This window comes from Kogia breviceps, chromosome X (assembly GCF_026419965.1).
Source record: "Kogia breviceps isolate mKogBre1 chromosome X, mKogBre1 haplotype 1, whole genome shotgun sequence".
Lineage (NCBI taxonomy): Eukaryota > Metazoa > Chordata > Mammalia > Artiodactyla > Physeteridae > Kogia > Kogia breviceps.
The window spans coordinates 24,444,925-24,458,623 of NC_081330.1; the positions used below are offsets into that span (position 1 = coordinate 24,444,925).

General features: G+C 33.7%; 1 protein-coding gene across 4 annotated transcripts in view; it reads right to left on the reverse strand.

Annotated features, from left to right (window-relative positions):
* The window catches only part of STAG2 (STAG2 cohesin complex component), a 120,610-nt gene that overhangs the window by 63,079 nt on the left and 43,832 nt on the right, over nucleotides 1-13,699 (reverse strand). For all 4 annotated transcript variants that reach the window (XM_059050058.2, XM_059050056.2, XM_059050053.2 and 1 more), the window contains exons 2-5: nucleotides 13,469-13,612; nucleotides 10,234-10,312; nucleotides 6,877-7,041; nucleotides 1,262-1,358 (exon numbers count right to left, since the gene is read on the reverse strand). In XM_059050058.2, coding sequence (XP_058906041.1) covers nucleotides 1,262-1,358; nucleotides 6,877-7,041; nucleotides 10,234-10,312; nucleotides 13,469-13,512 — 385 coding nt within the window. In that variant the 5' untranslated portion in view covers nucleotides 13,513-13,612. The remainder of the gene's footprint in view (nucleotides 1-1,261; nucleotides 1,359-6,876; nucleotides 7,042-10,233; nucleotides 10,313-13,468; nucleotides 13,613-13,699) is intronic.

Here is a 13,699-nt window from a genome sequence, read left to right on the forward strand (position 1 = left end):
CTGCACTGAAAGTTGTGATCGACCTCATAAAATACACAGTTCTTAAAATGTTACTTTTTTTCCAATTCCAATGACAGGATTTTAAAAGAAGTTTTGAAGAATTAAAGTAGACATAAGTAAATTGTTCACTGGGATCTCTTTTCAGATTTGTTTATTAAATCAGTCATTCTTTAGCACCTTAATTTTTTAGATATACTTTTAGGCAATCTTCCCTCCTCCTAACTTCTAATGCCCATGTTTTTGGTGCCACTTTCATTAAAAAATGTAATACCCTTGGAAAACTCTGTAACATTTATTAGCCTGTGCATCTTCTAGAATTTCAAGGATGGGCCAAGTATTAGGGAGACACAGAATAAATCAGAACCTGCCCATGATCTTGACTAACTCATTTACTGATCCAAATCAGGACGTATGACTCCCCAACTTACACAATTTTGTCCCCCTGGCCAAATGTGTGTGCTACATGTTTTTGTCTCAGGGAAGACATTTTATATTTTCCCTACTCTTACTTCAAAATCTTTTAAAATAAAGTATAAACACTTTAAAAAAGACCCCACTCCCCACTCCAGTTTCTCTACCTTTTAGGGAAAAAAACCCTGTAAATGTCACCAATACCTTACTTTACTTACTTACTTACCTACTTACTTACTCACTGTTATTCATGGCACTTTTTAACTCCCTACACTTTACAATTCCCTGCCACTTGAACCTGTATCTCTTCATTATTTTCCTCCTCCCCCACCCCTTTTTTTTTGTGGTACGTGGGCCTCTCACTGTTGTGGTCTCTCCCGTTGCGGAGCACAGGCTCCGGACGCGCAGGCTCAGTGGCCATGGCTCATGGGCCCAGCCGCTCTGCGGCATGTGGGATCTTCCCAGACCGGGGCACGAACCCGTGTCCCCTGCATCGGCAGGTGGATTCTCAACCACTGCGCCACCAGGGAAGCCCCTCTCCTCCCTCTTAATCCATTTCTTTGCTCCTAAAACCAGATGCTGAAAGTGGGAAATACATCTAACAAAGTAACATAATAATTATAAATTGCCAAGTTTTTAGTTAACTTTCACATATGAATATAACAGTCTCAACAGACTTTCTCTCTTTGTTCTTTGCTCTTTTTTCCTTACATACGTTTTGTATGGTTATAATGCAAATAACTCAGTATCGTGGCATTAGTTTCCACATAAAGTGCTAATAATCTTTAGGTGAAACAAAAAAGAAGAGAACATTTGAGAACATTCTGCTTCCAAAATAAATATATCTTACCTTTACAGCCTGAACACTGAATAAAAAAGTTGATGAGGTCAAGAAGTGCTATATCTCGGTCATGCTTGTATGACTCTATCCAATCATCTACCACCGACTACAGCAGAGGGGGAAAAGAATCATTAGCTTTTTCTAACGTTCTAAGAGTTAATTAAGTCAGATTATAGTCGTTAGGATTCAACATTAAGTGGTATCACATTAGTTCAATAAATATATACACTTGTACACTAAAATTTAAAGTTAAATTTTAAGAATAAAATGGAATCAAATTCAGTAAATTAATCACCTGATTGTACATAAATGATCCATCTTCCTCATTTTTGCATTAAAAGGAATCTGAAAACTAAATATGGGACCCAACTCTATAAACTGAAATTTCTTAGTGATATTATAGATATCATAGAAAATACTGATATTTGACTAAAATATTGTACTATCTAAATATTAACACTGCAATGGAATGAAAATTTTACAAATTTTTAAAAGGAAGTGAATGCCTGGGTCAATGAGGAAATGCAAATAAAATAACATCTTTCCTCAACAGTGAGCACTAATAGTCCCATATTAATAAGAAATAAGCATCAAAAGAAAGTAGGATAGTTCATGGATCTGGAAACTTAATATTGTTAGATGACAGTACCCTCCAAATTGATCTACAGACTCAATGCAATCCCTATCAAAATTCCACCTGGCTTCTTAGCAGAAATTGAAAAGTTGATCCTAAAATCCTTAGGGTAATGCAAGGTATCCAGAATAGTCAAAACAGTCTTGAAAAAAGAACAAAGTTGAAGGACTCACACTTCATGATTTTAAAACCTACTACAAAGCTACAGTAATCGACAGTACAGTACTGGCATAAGGACAGATACGTAGATTAATGGGATAAAACTGAGAGTCCAGAAATAAACCCTTAGATTGATGGTCATTTGATTTTTGACAAGGATGCCAACCCAATTCAATAGCGAAAGACTAGTCTTTTCAACAAATGGTGCTGGGACAACTGGATATCTGTATGCATCTATCTGTATATCTATCTCACATCATACACAATCAAATACCTAAATGTAAGAGTTAAACCTATGAAACACAGAAGTAAATCTTCATAACCATTGAGTTAGGCAAACCCTTCTTATATATTAGACCATAAGCACAAGAGACAAAAGAAAAAATAAATTTGACTTCTTCAAAATTAAAACTTTATTCTTGAAAGGACTCCATCAAGGAAGTGAAAAGACAACCCACAGAATGGGAGAAAATATTTGCAAATCATATATCTGATATGGAACTTGTGCCCAGAAAATATAAAGAACTACAATTCAATAATTTTTAAAAGCCAAATAACCCAATTAAAAATATAGGCAAAGGATCGGAATAGACAGTTCTATACAGAAGATATACAAATGGCCCTTAGCACATGCAAAGATGCTCAGTGTAACTGGCCACAAAGGAAATGGAGATCAAAACCACAATAAGATACCACTTCACTCCCACTAAGATGGCTATAATAAAAAAGCACAGACAATAATAAGCGCTTGCAAGAATTTGGAGAAATGGAATGCTAAAACACTGCTTGTAAAAAAAGTAAAATGGTGCTGCCACTTTGTAAAAACAGTTTGGCAGCTCCTCAAAAGGCTAAAGAGTTAAATGACCCTGGAACTCAACTCCTAGGTATTTATTACCCAAGAGAAATGAAAACGTATGTCCAAACAAAAACTTGTACAATAATACTCATAACAGCATTATTCACAACAGCCAAAAAATGGAAACAAACCACAGGTACATCAAGGGATGAATGGATAAATAAAGCATGGCATATCCATACAATGGAATGTTATTTGGCAATAAAAAAGAATGAAGCTATAATACATGCCACACCATGGATGAACCTTAAAAACACACTAAGTCAAAGAAGTCACTCAAAAATGACCATATATTTATATGACCTCGTTTATATGAAATGTCCAGAATAGGCAAATTTATAGAAAGTAGATTCATGGTTGCCTAGACCTGGGGGCAAGTGAGGAGAAAGTGACTGCTAATGGGCACGAGGTTTCTTTCTGGGGTATTGAAAAAATTCTAAAATTAGACTGTGGTGATGGCCGCACAACTCTGTGAATGTATCAATACTAAAAATCATTGAATTTACACTTTAAAAGGGTGAATTTTATGGTTTGTGAAGTATATTTCAATATAGCAATTTTTAAAAAAACAGAACTAAAAAATAAAAGCAGCACTGTATTCCTTCGTGGACAAAAGAGGAAACCACAAAACAGATAAAAACAATTTTTAAATAAATAAAATTTTAAAAATTAAGATGATAAATTACAGCTAATAAAAAACGAAAAGTCAGGAGGGAAAATGTTTTAAGTTATATACCAATAAATACGGAATTTGGGTATGAACTGAATGAATAAAATATGTACGATTTGATGTACAAAAAAGATAATATGATCACATGAAAAGAAAATATTATTTAAGAATCACCTGGCTCATAGAGATTTATTGGACATATTCTAAAATGTTGCTTAATTTCTAGATTTCAGTCCTTTTCTATATTTTATAGCAGCTTGGGTATGTTAACCAACTCAATTTATGAAAGAAATGTTTCTAAGATGATCCCCAAATATGATATGGGTAATATCAAGAGAATATAATACATGATATGGGAGTTTTAAAACATGGCCCCAAGTAGTTTGACATTGCTCCCCCAAAAGAAGTGAGGTCTATGTCCCCTTCTCCAGAACACAGTGCAGCAGAAATGATGCTTCCAAGATTAAGTCACAGAAGCCTATTCAACTTCTGCATTGGGTTCTTGCAGCACTACAGAACTAGATACTTCCTCTCAGCATAGTCTCTCCAAACCCAGAAGCCATACTATAAGAACCCAAAGTGGAAGGACCATTTGTAGGTACTCCAGGTAACAGTTCCAGCTGAGCCCTGCCTTCAAATCACTCCTGACTAGATACCAAACATGAATAAAGAAGTCTCCAGATGATTATAGTCCCTAACTGTTTTTGTCACCTCCAGGCATTCAAGCTATCTCAGCTGAGACCCCAGCCATCATGGATGGAAGCACAGAAGAGACATCCCTATTTACCTCTGTCTGAATTCTAGATCCACAGAATCACTAAGCATAATAAAATGGTTGTTCTTTTACATCACTTGAGTTTGGGGTGGTTTGTTATGCAGCAATAGATAACTAGAACAAGGGCTATCCTCATCAATAAAGATACAAAAATATTTAATGAAATCTTACCAAAAAATCACATCACATCAAAAAGTTATTCATGAAGATCAAGAAGAGTTTATATTAGAGTTTATATAAGGCTGCTTAATAAATACAAATAAAATACAAATAGTAAAACTAATACAAGCTATCACAATGAAATATATTTAAAATTTTTAATCATCAAATAGTATACTAAAAACTCATTCAATAAAATTCAACATCTATTATCTAATAGAACTAGGGGCACATGCATTATTTCTTCTTTCTTAAAATGTAAGAACTATTTTAAAACCAACAGTGAGTCTTGTACTTATTCACTCTCACTCATAATCACCGAAATAGGGATATCCTGGGGATACAAAAAAATGAATAATACACAGTCCCCAATCAAGGAATTAACAATCTAGAAGCAAATACAGACATGTGCATAACTATAATACAATATACTAAGTGCTATACTGGAAAGAGAAGAGTAAGAAATACATTCAAGGGGAGAAGGAGATAGAGTCCAAAAATGTTTCACCAAAAAAGAGTGACATTTGAATTATTCAATCCTGTGATATGGAAGGGAGAAAAATAAAGACTATTCCAGGCAGTAAGAAAAACAAAAAGAAAGGTCTAGGGGCAAAGAACATATGGCGGCTAGAGAACAGCAAGTATGCCATAAGGAAATCTGGGCTGGAACTTTTAGATAAGGAAGAACTCTTAGAAGTTTGTAAACAGGAGACTTCCTTGATCAAATTTGGTGTTAGAAAGATAACACAAGTGGGAGTACACAAAACAAACTGGAGGTGGAGAGATGATTCAGGGAAATCAATGGAGAGATACTGTGGATATACTGCTTTTAAGCGGGAAAGCACACTTAGAAATAGAAAAACAAATGGCATAAAGGTACAATCTTAACATATGACAAACCATAAGCAACACAAAAATAAGGAAAATGTTCACTCTTTAAACACTGAGATACCATTAACAAAAAGAAATATAAAGATAAGCCCTCACATTTTCTATTAAAAAATTCTGATGAGCCAAAAAGTTAAAAAAAAAAAACAAACCCTACAGACTAGACAAAAATAGAATAGCCTAATTAGCTGCAGATATAAGTTGAGATTTCTGATGTTAACAAAAGTGATAAGATATTAGAAAAAAATTAATGCATTTAACCACTTAGAACAAAATATTATAGAGAAAAGTATAATATAAATATAAAAAGGAAAGTAATAAAATGGTATACAATTTAACAGATAACTTATCCCTTCAATAAAATTAACCCAAAATGGGAACCAGAGAGGAGGATAATTTTTTAAATTAGGAAATGACTAAATAAACCATAGCACAGTAATATAATAAGACATTATTTCTTTCAAATGTGTACACAAAATAAACATTTAAAACATTAAACAAGAAATAAAATCCACATCCTAATCACAACCCTATGAAAGCTAACCATATATGGGTAAGTGACAGTGAATTCAAATTTCAGAAAATACGCTGCACTATACAATTGGTGATAATTCAAAAGCTAACAATTCTTTTTCATTTTACGTGCAAAAACATGTGCCTTATTTGTTCCAATTGATATTTTAAAATTTATTTACAAAACCATACATATTTAGATAAATGCATATTTATAATCAAGATTTACATTTCAGTTATTCATTAATAACAAAAAGTTTAATGGCTAGCCTTCCCTAAACCATCCATGTGCACCTTTTGTTGATGAAAGTTAATTCCATGAAGGAAAAAAACTATTCCCTATAGCTTTTATAAATTAAATAATAATTTCATTAAGCGTGTATATTGAGTATAGTGTTCATTCAATTTTTTTAAACCATATGGGTTTAGCCTCCAGTGTAAAGCTGAAATGCTTCTACTGTCATAAAATTATGAAGAAACAAAATTAGGATGATTTGACATGGATATGACTCCAACTCTGTACTCTTCTGGTAAGAAACAGCACAAGTAATAAAATTTGTAATAGACAACACTGATCAAAAGAATTCACTAAAGTGGACAGTGATTACATTAGGTCACTCAGCCAAGAATTCTGCATGTGCAAAGAACTTCATGTTTTAACAGCCACTGTATAAACTCAAAGGAAATTGAAATGTCATAGTCAGGGTTTACATCAGCATATTTTTTGACATATTTTTTATTATATGCCATTAAAAGAAGATAATGCAGCAGAAAATGACTCAAGACACAGCTTAAAGGTCTTATGTCTGAATAGACAGATCCCTTGTTTTCTAACTAGTTTGTTGCTTTTTTCTAATATGCAGTATTAAAAATTTTTTTAACACAATTAGAAAAATCAGGGATATATTTTATATAACTCACTTAAGTTCAAAATGTACAAATGAACCAGGAAGAACACAATAAACATTACCTGCATAGCACTCTTGCCCATTTTAACAACTTCAAACAACATCATGTTTTCCACTCCATTCTGCTGGTGATGACCATTCATTCGGTTTGGACCAGAAGGAGGTTTTCCTCCTCCATTTCCACCTTTGCCCTTTTCTCCTGGGCCTTTTTTGCCTTTTTTACAAGTCTGCATAAAAATACAAGTTGCTTAAGTTATATCCTTATCCTTGAGAGTTCAAAATAAAGCTACAGCAGGAGCAGCTGATAGCGTGCATAATTATAAAACACTTAAACTTAACCTAAAGGGGAGCGACATACACATGTGTCATAATAAAATGATATGGTTGTGACAGCCTCTTTGTAGTATCAATTTTTTAACTTATACTACCATATACCTCATGTGACACTGCAGTTAGGAGCACAGTCTCTGTAGACTGACAGACTGCATAGATCCCAAATTTCTATTCCTGTTAGCTGAGTGATCTTGGGCAAGTTACTTAACCACACTGTGCTTCAGAGAGATTTTCTAATTTGTAAAGTGAGGATAAAAGTAAAAAAAAAAAATGCCTACTTCATAGGATTGTTGCTTTAGGGTGCAGACTGTAGTGGGCAGCAATAACAAAACTCTATGAAATAAGTAACTCGTAATTAGTTCAACATTTTAACTTGATGTCTATTGTTAGTCTTATAAATCACTGCAGTGCATTGACAAAGGAATTCTAAACAGTATGAATAGGTATATCAACCTCTTTCTTGTTCTATGCCTTCCCTCCAACACTTATTTATCATGAAAGTTCAATTAACGAACACTATGGAAATGAAGCCCCTTTATAAGAAAGTTGACATTGGGTGGAGGGACTTCATAAATCAGTGAAAAGGCTGCCTACATGCCTCAGATATAAAACACCTCCCCAAAGCATATATACCTTATTATTTTTTAAAAAGTCATTCCCCAACTCAGAGTCCTCATTTCTAAAATGCCAGAGTTGTATCAATATCTTTACAGGTTAGAATAGATGATTTCGAGGGTCTCTTTTAGATCTACACATTTCTATGATCTAGAGCAACAGTCAGCAAACTTTCTGTAAAGTACCAGATAGTAAATATTTTAAGGCTCTGCAGGTCACATACTGTCTCTGTCACATATTCACTATTTTTACTATCCTTTAAAACTGTAAATACCATTCTTAATTCGTGGGTAGTACAAAAACAAGCCATAGTTTGCAGATCCCTGATCTATAGCCAGATCTACACATTTATTTCCACTGACAGTCTGTATGTTTCTATACTTTGTTCCATAAAGGGCCCTTTCTCCTTCTTCAAGAATCTAAAACCACCCTACTCTTACGAACTACTTCAGGGGCTTCCCTGGTGGTGCAGTGGTTAAGAATCCGCCTGCCAATGCAGGGGACATGGGTTCAATCCCTGGTCCAGGAAGATCCCATATGCTGCGGAGCAACTAAGCCTGTACACCACAACTACTGAGCCTGCACTCTAGAGCCTGCAAGCCACAACTACTGAGCCCATGAGCCACAACTACTGAAGGCCACGTGCCTAGAGCCCGTGCTCTGCAACAAGAGAAGCCACTGCGATGCCCGTGCACCACAACAAAGAGTAGCCCATGCTCGCCACAACTAGAGAAAGTCCACGCACAGCAATGAAGACCCAACAGCCAAAAATAAATACATGAAATTTATTTTTTTAAAAAAAGACTATGAGGTAGTATACTATAGTGGATTAAGAGTATACCACCTTTCAACAAATGTGGGCTCAAATCCTTAATGACTAAGCTTCTCTAGACCTCAGTTTCCTATCTATAAAAATTAAATTTTCTAATCTACAGAGTTGTTCAAATATTAAATTAGATAAGATGTAAAATTACTAGCACAGTGCATGGAACAAAATAGTATAGGGTCAAAACATTATTATTGTTATAATAAATCATTGATCTGACACCTAACACCTCACTCACAGCAGTGGCTACTCTATTCAGATGCCACTATAAGTCTTATCCCAGCTTGCAAATTAAAGCCAAAAGCAGAGTTTTGGTTTTGAAAGATGACTGCAGAACAAGGAAAAGTGGTTTTCTAATGAATAAGCACATACTACCCACTAGAATTATGGCTGTCTTTGGATAGTCATGAGTTAACATTTGTATTCATTCACATTCTCTCCCCTCCGCCAAACTACCACTTTTTAAGGGACTAAGAATGCATACGAAATTATGAAACACATGGATTATGTGCACTCTAAAAAGACATTCCAAGGACTAGTTAAATAAATTATGTTCCATACATAAAATGGGATCCTATGACACCATTAAAAATTACAGACAGGAAAAATTCACTGATAGGAAAGCTGCTGACAACATGCCATTAAGTTTTAAAAGCAAAAGAAACAGTTTGCACAGTATGATTCCATTTAAGTAAAATTCTATGTGCATTTTTATATATAGGTGTATATATACATGTGTATGTTCAGCAAAAATGTTTACATATTTAAAATGGGAAATTTTTACTTTGCTCATTGTACATTTCTGCATTATTTGGACTTTTTAAAAGTAAATGTGGATTGACTATATATATATACATATGTATAAAATAGATAACTAATAAGAACCTGCTGTATACAGAGGGAACTCCACTTCGCTGTACAGTAGAAACTAACACAACACTGTAAAACAACTATACCCCAATAAAAATAAATAAGAGAATCATCAAAAAAAATAGAGGAAAAAAAAAGTAAATGTGTCCTGAGGAAATATAAATCCAAAATTCATTTTGGCAAAGAAAATGCTGAACAAAGGCAACTCATCTTTTGCACAATGTATTTACACATGCACGGAGTCAAATGTACTTTCCAAAATAGCAAAATGATTTAACCATTCACTAAATTACCCACACCTCTCAGGCTACCCACTCATACTCTAAACTTGCATTCTATTGACTCAGAACTTCACTGTGTTAGTTTTTATCCTTGACATTACTTATAAAGAGTCACTGTCAACAGTAACCCATTAGACTTAAACGCTTGTAGGTTACATTTTTAGGGTGCTTTAGAATAAGAAATTTACAGATTTGCTTTACATTGGACTACTCATGTACAAATAAAAATAAAGCCAACAGAATACCACATTTTGCTTAGCATACTATGCTTTATAAAATAAACTACTAGAAACAATGATGTATTAATTTCAACTTTATAGTAGTAGAAGTGTTCAAAGGCTTGCCATACCAGTCAGGGGAAAAAAGCATTTTTAAAAGACAACAACATCTGAGACAAAACTAAAACAACTATATATAGTATATAATTATATTTATTCATATATGTATATTTATGACTGTAAGAACCAAAATAAAGACACATATTCTATACATACTTTTCCTTTGCCTTGCTTTTGGTTTTTTCCTTCAATGTCTTCAAAATCTGTGTCAGAAGAAAAATGTGTTTCTGACTCCCTATGACAAAAAGATAAGCAATTATTTAAAACCTTCCTTAGAAATGTAGATGGAGTTTCTAAATTTTGCCATATTTTCTAAAAGAAAGGCTTGGTTAACTCATTACAAAACCATATTAGCATTAAATGTAATTAAGATGCTTTCCCAAAGCAACATATCGTAGCGTATTACCAAACATTTAAAATTATATAACACAAAAACATTAATCTAAAACACAAATGTCTAAGCATGTTTTTATTTTGTTAATTTTTAACGAAAGCATAACAACAAAACCAGGGGCTCTCAAACTTTTAACTCCAGGAACCGTGGTGTTCTATTGGAATGGCTGGTTTCATTTTCTGATTCAAAGACCATGGTGTTCAGGTAAAACTAGGTATGGGATAATCTTTATTAGGGAACTTTAGCAATATTAAGGATCTTATGACCTTTCCTATATAACACAAAAATATTCATAATCTAAGTGTAACTATACAAAACATGTATTTCTGAAAGAATATACATAAAACATTTTTACAAACTAAATCATTTGAAACAGGGTAGGGAAGTGTGCTAATTGATCAAAATCCTTTATGAAGCAAAAAGCTGTTGAGCTATAGTCAAGAAAACTGGTTCTAGTTAATACGGTACCAGGAAACTGTGTGATCTTGGACAACTGACAACCACTCGACCTTCTCATCTACAAACAATGTTTATGCAGGAAAGAATGAATCTCTGAAGTCTCTTCAATCTCTAAAATATAGATTTATAGTTCTAAGAAACTGTCCCTCATTTTGGAGTAGGAGGGGTGCTTTGTATAATCTGGATTTTCTAAGGCAAAATGGAAGTAAACCAATTTAAATACATGTGTGATGTTTCCTATATATGTAAACATGGGTCTATCTATCTCAATAGTAGTAACAGACCCACACTTAAATGCTTAAGGCAAGGCATACTTAGTATCAGTATTTGGGTCACAATGGATTTTAGAACTGAAAAGCACACGTAAAAGATAAAGGTTTTACCATTTTAAATGTGTAAAACTATTGTCGGTTTCGTTTAAAATAAATAGAATCAAACTGAAAGACTATCTTTCTAAAGCTAGTCTTCTCTAACTAGATTTCTTCTATTTCCATTTTTATTGCTGTAATAACCAGTTGTCCAGAGGCTGTGAGTTAGGAATACTTTATAAATCTAAAATAATGGTTAAGATGCTAGCAGGGGAAAAAATTACTATTTATAGCACTTACCTACAAAGTTATTTAAACAATGTATTGAAGATAGCAGCAATCCTAACTATGTCCTATAATGTTGCGAGGAAAAGAGCCTGTAATAAACACCATTTCCCATAGTTAATGCACCCAAAACTGAATGACTACTTAATATTAACCTTGAAACTCATGCCTCTCACATCTTAAGAAGACTGTTGCCATCAATAATCTTCCCACATGCCTATATGGCTTTGCAAAAAAAATTTTGAAAATGGTTTTAAACATCTTGGTGTATAAGTAATCTTCTTTCTTCCCCAAGATATCTGTGGGACACTAGCTCTCTTAGACAGCTCAGTAAATGCTCTAAGTCTGCAATCACTAGTCTTTGCCAATATTCTGATGGCCAAAGAGTAATCAAAGGCTCGATTACATTCTTAATCCTCATCTCCAGGCTATCCCAACTAAAAGAATGAGCCACTAGAGGCTTAATTACTAACTGGAAAATCTTCTGAAGAAAACTGAAGTGAGTAAATGGGGTAATAAGAGTCTAAAATATCCCCAACCAGAGAAGAAATATTCTTGTGAGTCTTTCTCTAATGCTTCCTTCTGTTTTTAAGATCAAAAGAACAACAACAAAAACCTATCCTACGTGAAATTAACATATGCTAATATGTTTATGGGTTATACTGGGTTCACCTTTTAGTGGCTGGAAACTTCATGAACCATCCATCACATGACTGAATCTTCCGCTCCTTTCTCTTTACCCGGCCCCCACCTCACATACCCAATTCCCTCTTATCCATTATCCTATTTCAGGCCCTAATTACTCGAGATATTCTAATGGTCAACAGTCTTAGTTTATAACGCAAACCTTTTTAATTACCTCTACTGTATTAATGTATTTGAGAAATTTCATAAGATAATTTTATAGTAGTCAAACTCCAAATTAATTTTTTTCTCAGACTATCCCATATCCTCCCTCAAACAAAAAGAAAAACAAGAAATTTTCCTCAAGAATCTGAAAGTAAAGTCAATATAAACTGGGATTAAAATCACATTAAAAATCATACTTTGAAATACTGGCAATATCCCAGCAGACCCATAGCACTCTGAAAATAATAAAATTATTTTAAAAACGAAAATCTAAAACATCAAAAGCAGACACTAGCCACCATTATGTAAAAGGATATCTGCTGTTTTCAAAATTTTTAGCAACCAGACTGTTTTTAAATCAAGTCTTATAAAGACCCTAATATGTGGTATATGTGTGCGTAAAGTTAATGGGGTCCACGAGCAGCTTAAAGGTTCACTCTTCACTTAGGTACCTCATGAAACTGGAGCTTAGTATGAAAACCACTACTGCATATAGCAGCTCAAATTCTTTCCTACATCAAAACACCAAAGAGTAATGAGAATAAAAGCTGAATAAGGAGTATAGTAGCGTTTAAGACAAAGGTAAAGAAAATAGCTATGTTGAAGTCACTTTATGGACCAATGAGCATATAACTTGTTTCTGGGGGTTTTAAAAAAAAAAAAAAGGAAAGCATTTCCTACCCTCCTACGTTTGTTTTAGCCTGTCATTTGATTTTAAACAGAAATTTGACATTACATCCTAAATACTATTGCACAGTATATATTCCTTACTAATGAGAACACTTAACATTTTAAGAATTTCATGACACTCCCTTCAAAACAGTTGCTACTGTAAAACCAAGAATGGACTCAAAGAACTGAACAGCAAAAATAATAAATTTTCCAGGATCTAAATTATAAAATATACTACAAAAAAAGGCATGGAATTACTGTTACAGAACCCAATAAGCATTGATATAAACTATTTCCAAGTATGCATGCTATTTTATACTGAAACATTGTATCTTCTCAAGCAGAAGTAACTTTAACTGAAGTTAATACAGTTCCCATTTTGTGGAAAAAAACAAGTATTTAGAAATTATCATAATATACTTACTGAAGTAGATTAAAATCAGTTGGTATTTCTGGAGCTGCTATCATTTCTTTATCATCTTCTGGAACGCCCCAATGTCAGAAATATATTCATATATTTACGTGGGTAAAATGATGGTTTGCTTCTTTCTTTTAAGACAGACAATTCCTTTAAAAGGGACAGGGGGGCGAGGGGGGGGAGAACGTCATATTTATTATAATTTGGGAAGGGTATCTACCCCAAAACTAAATTTCC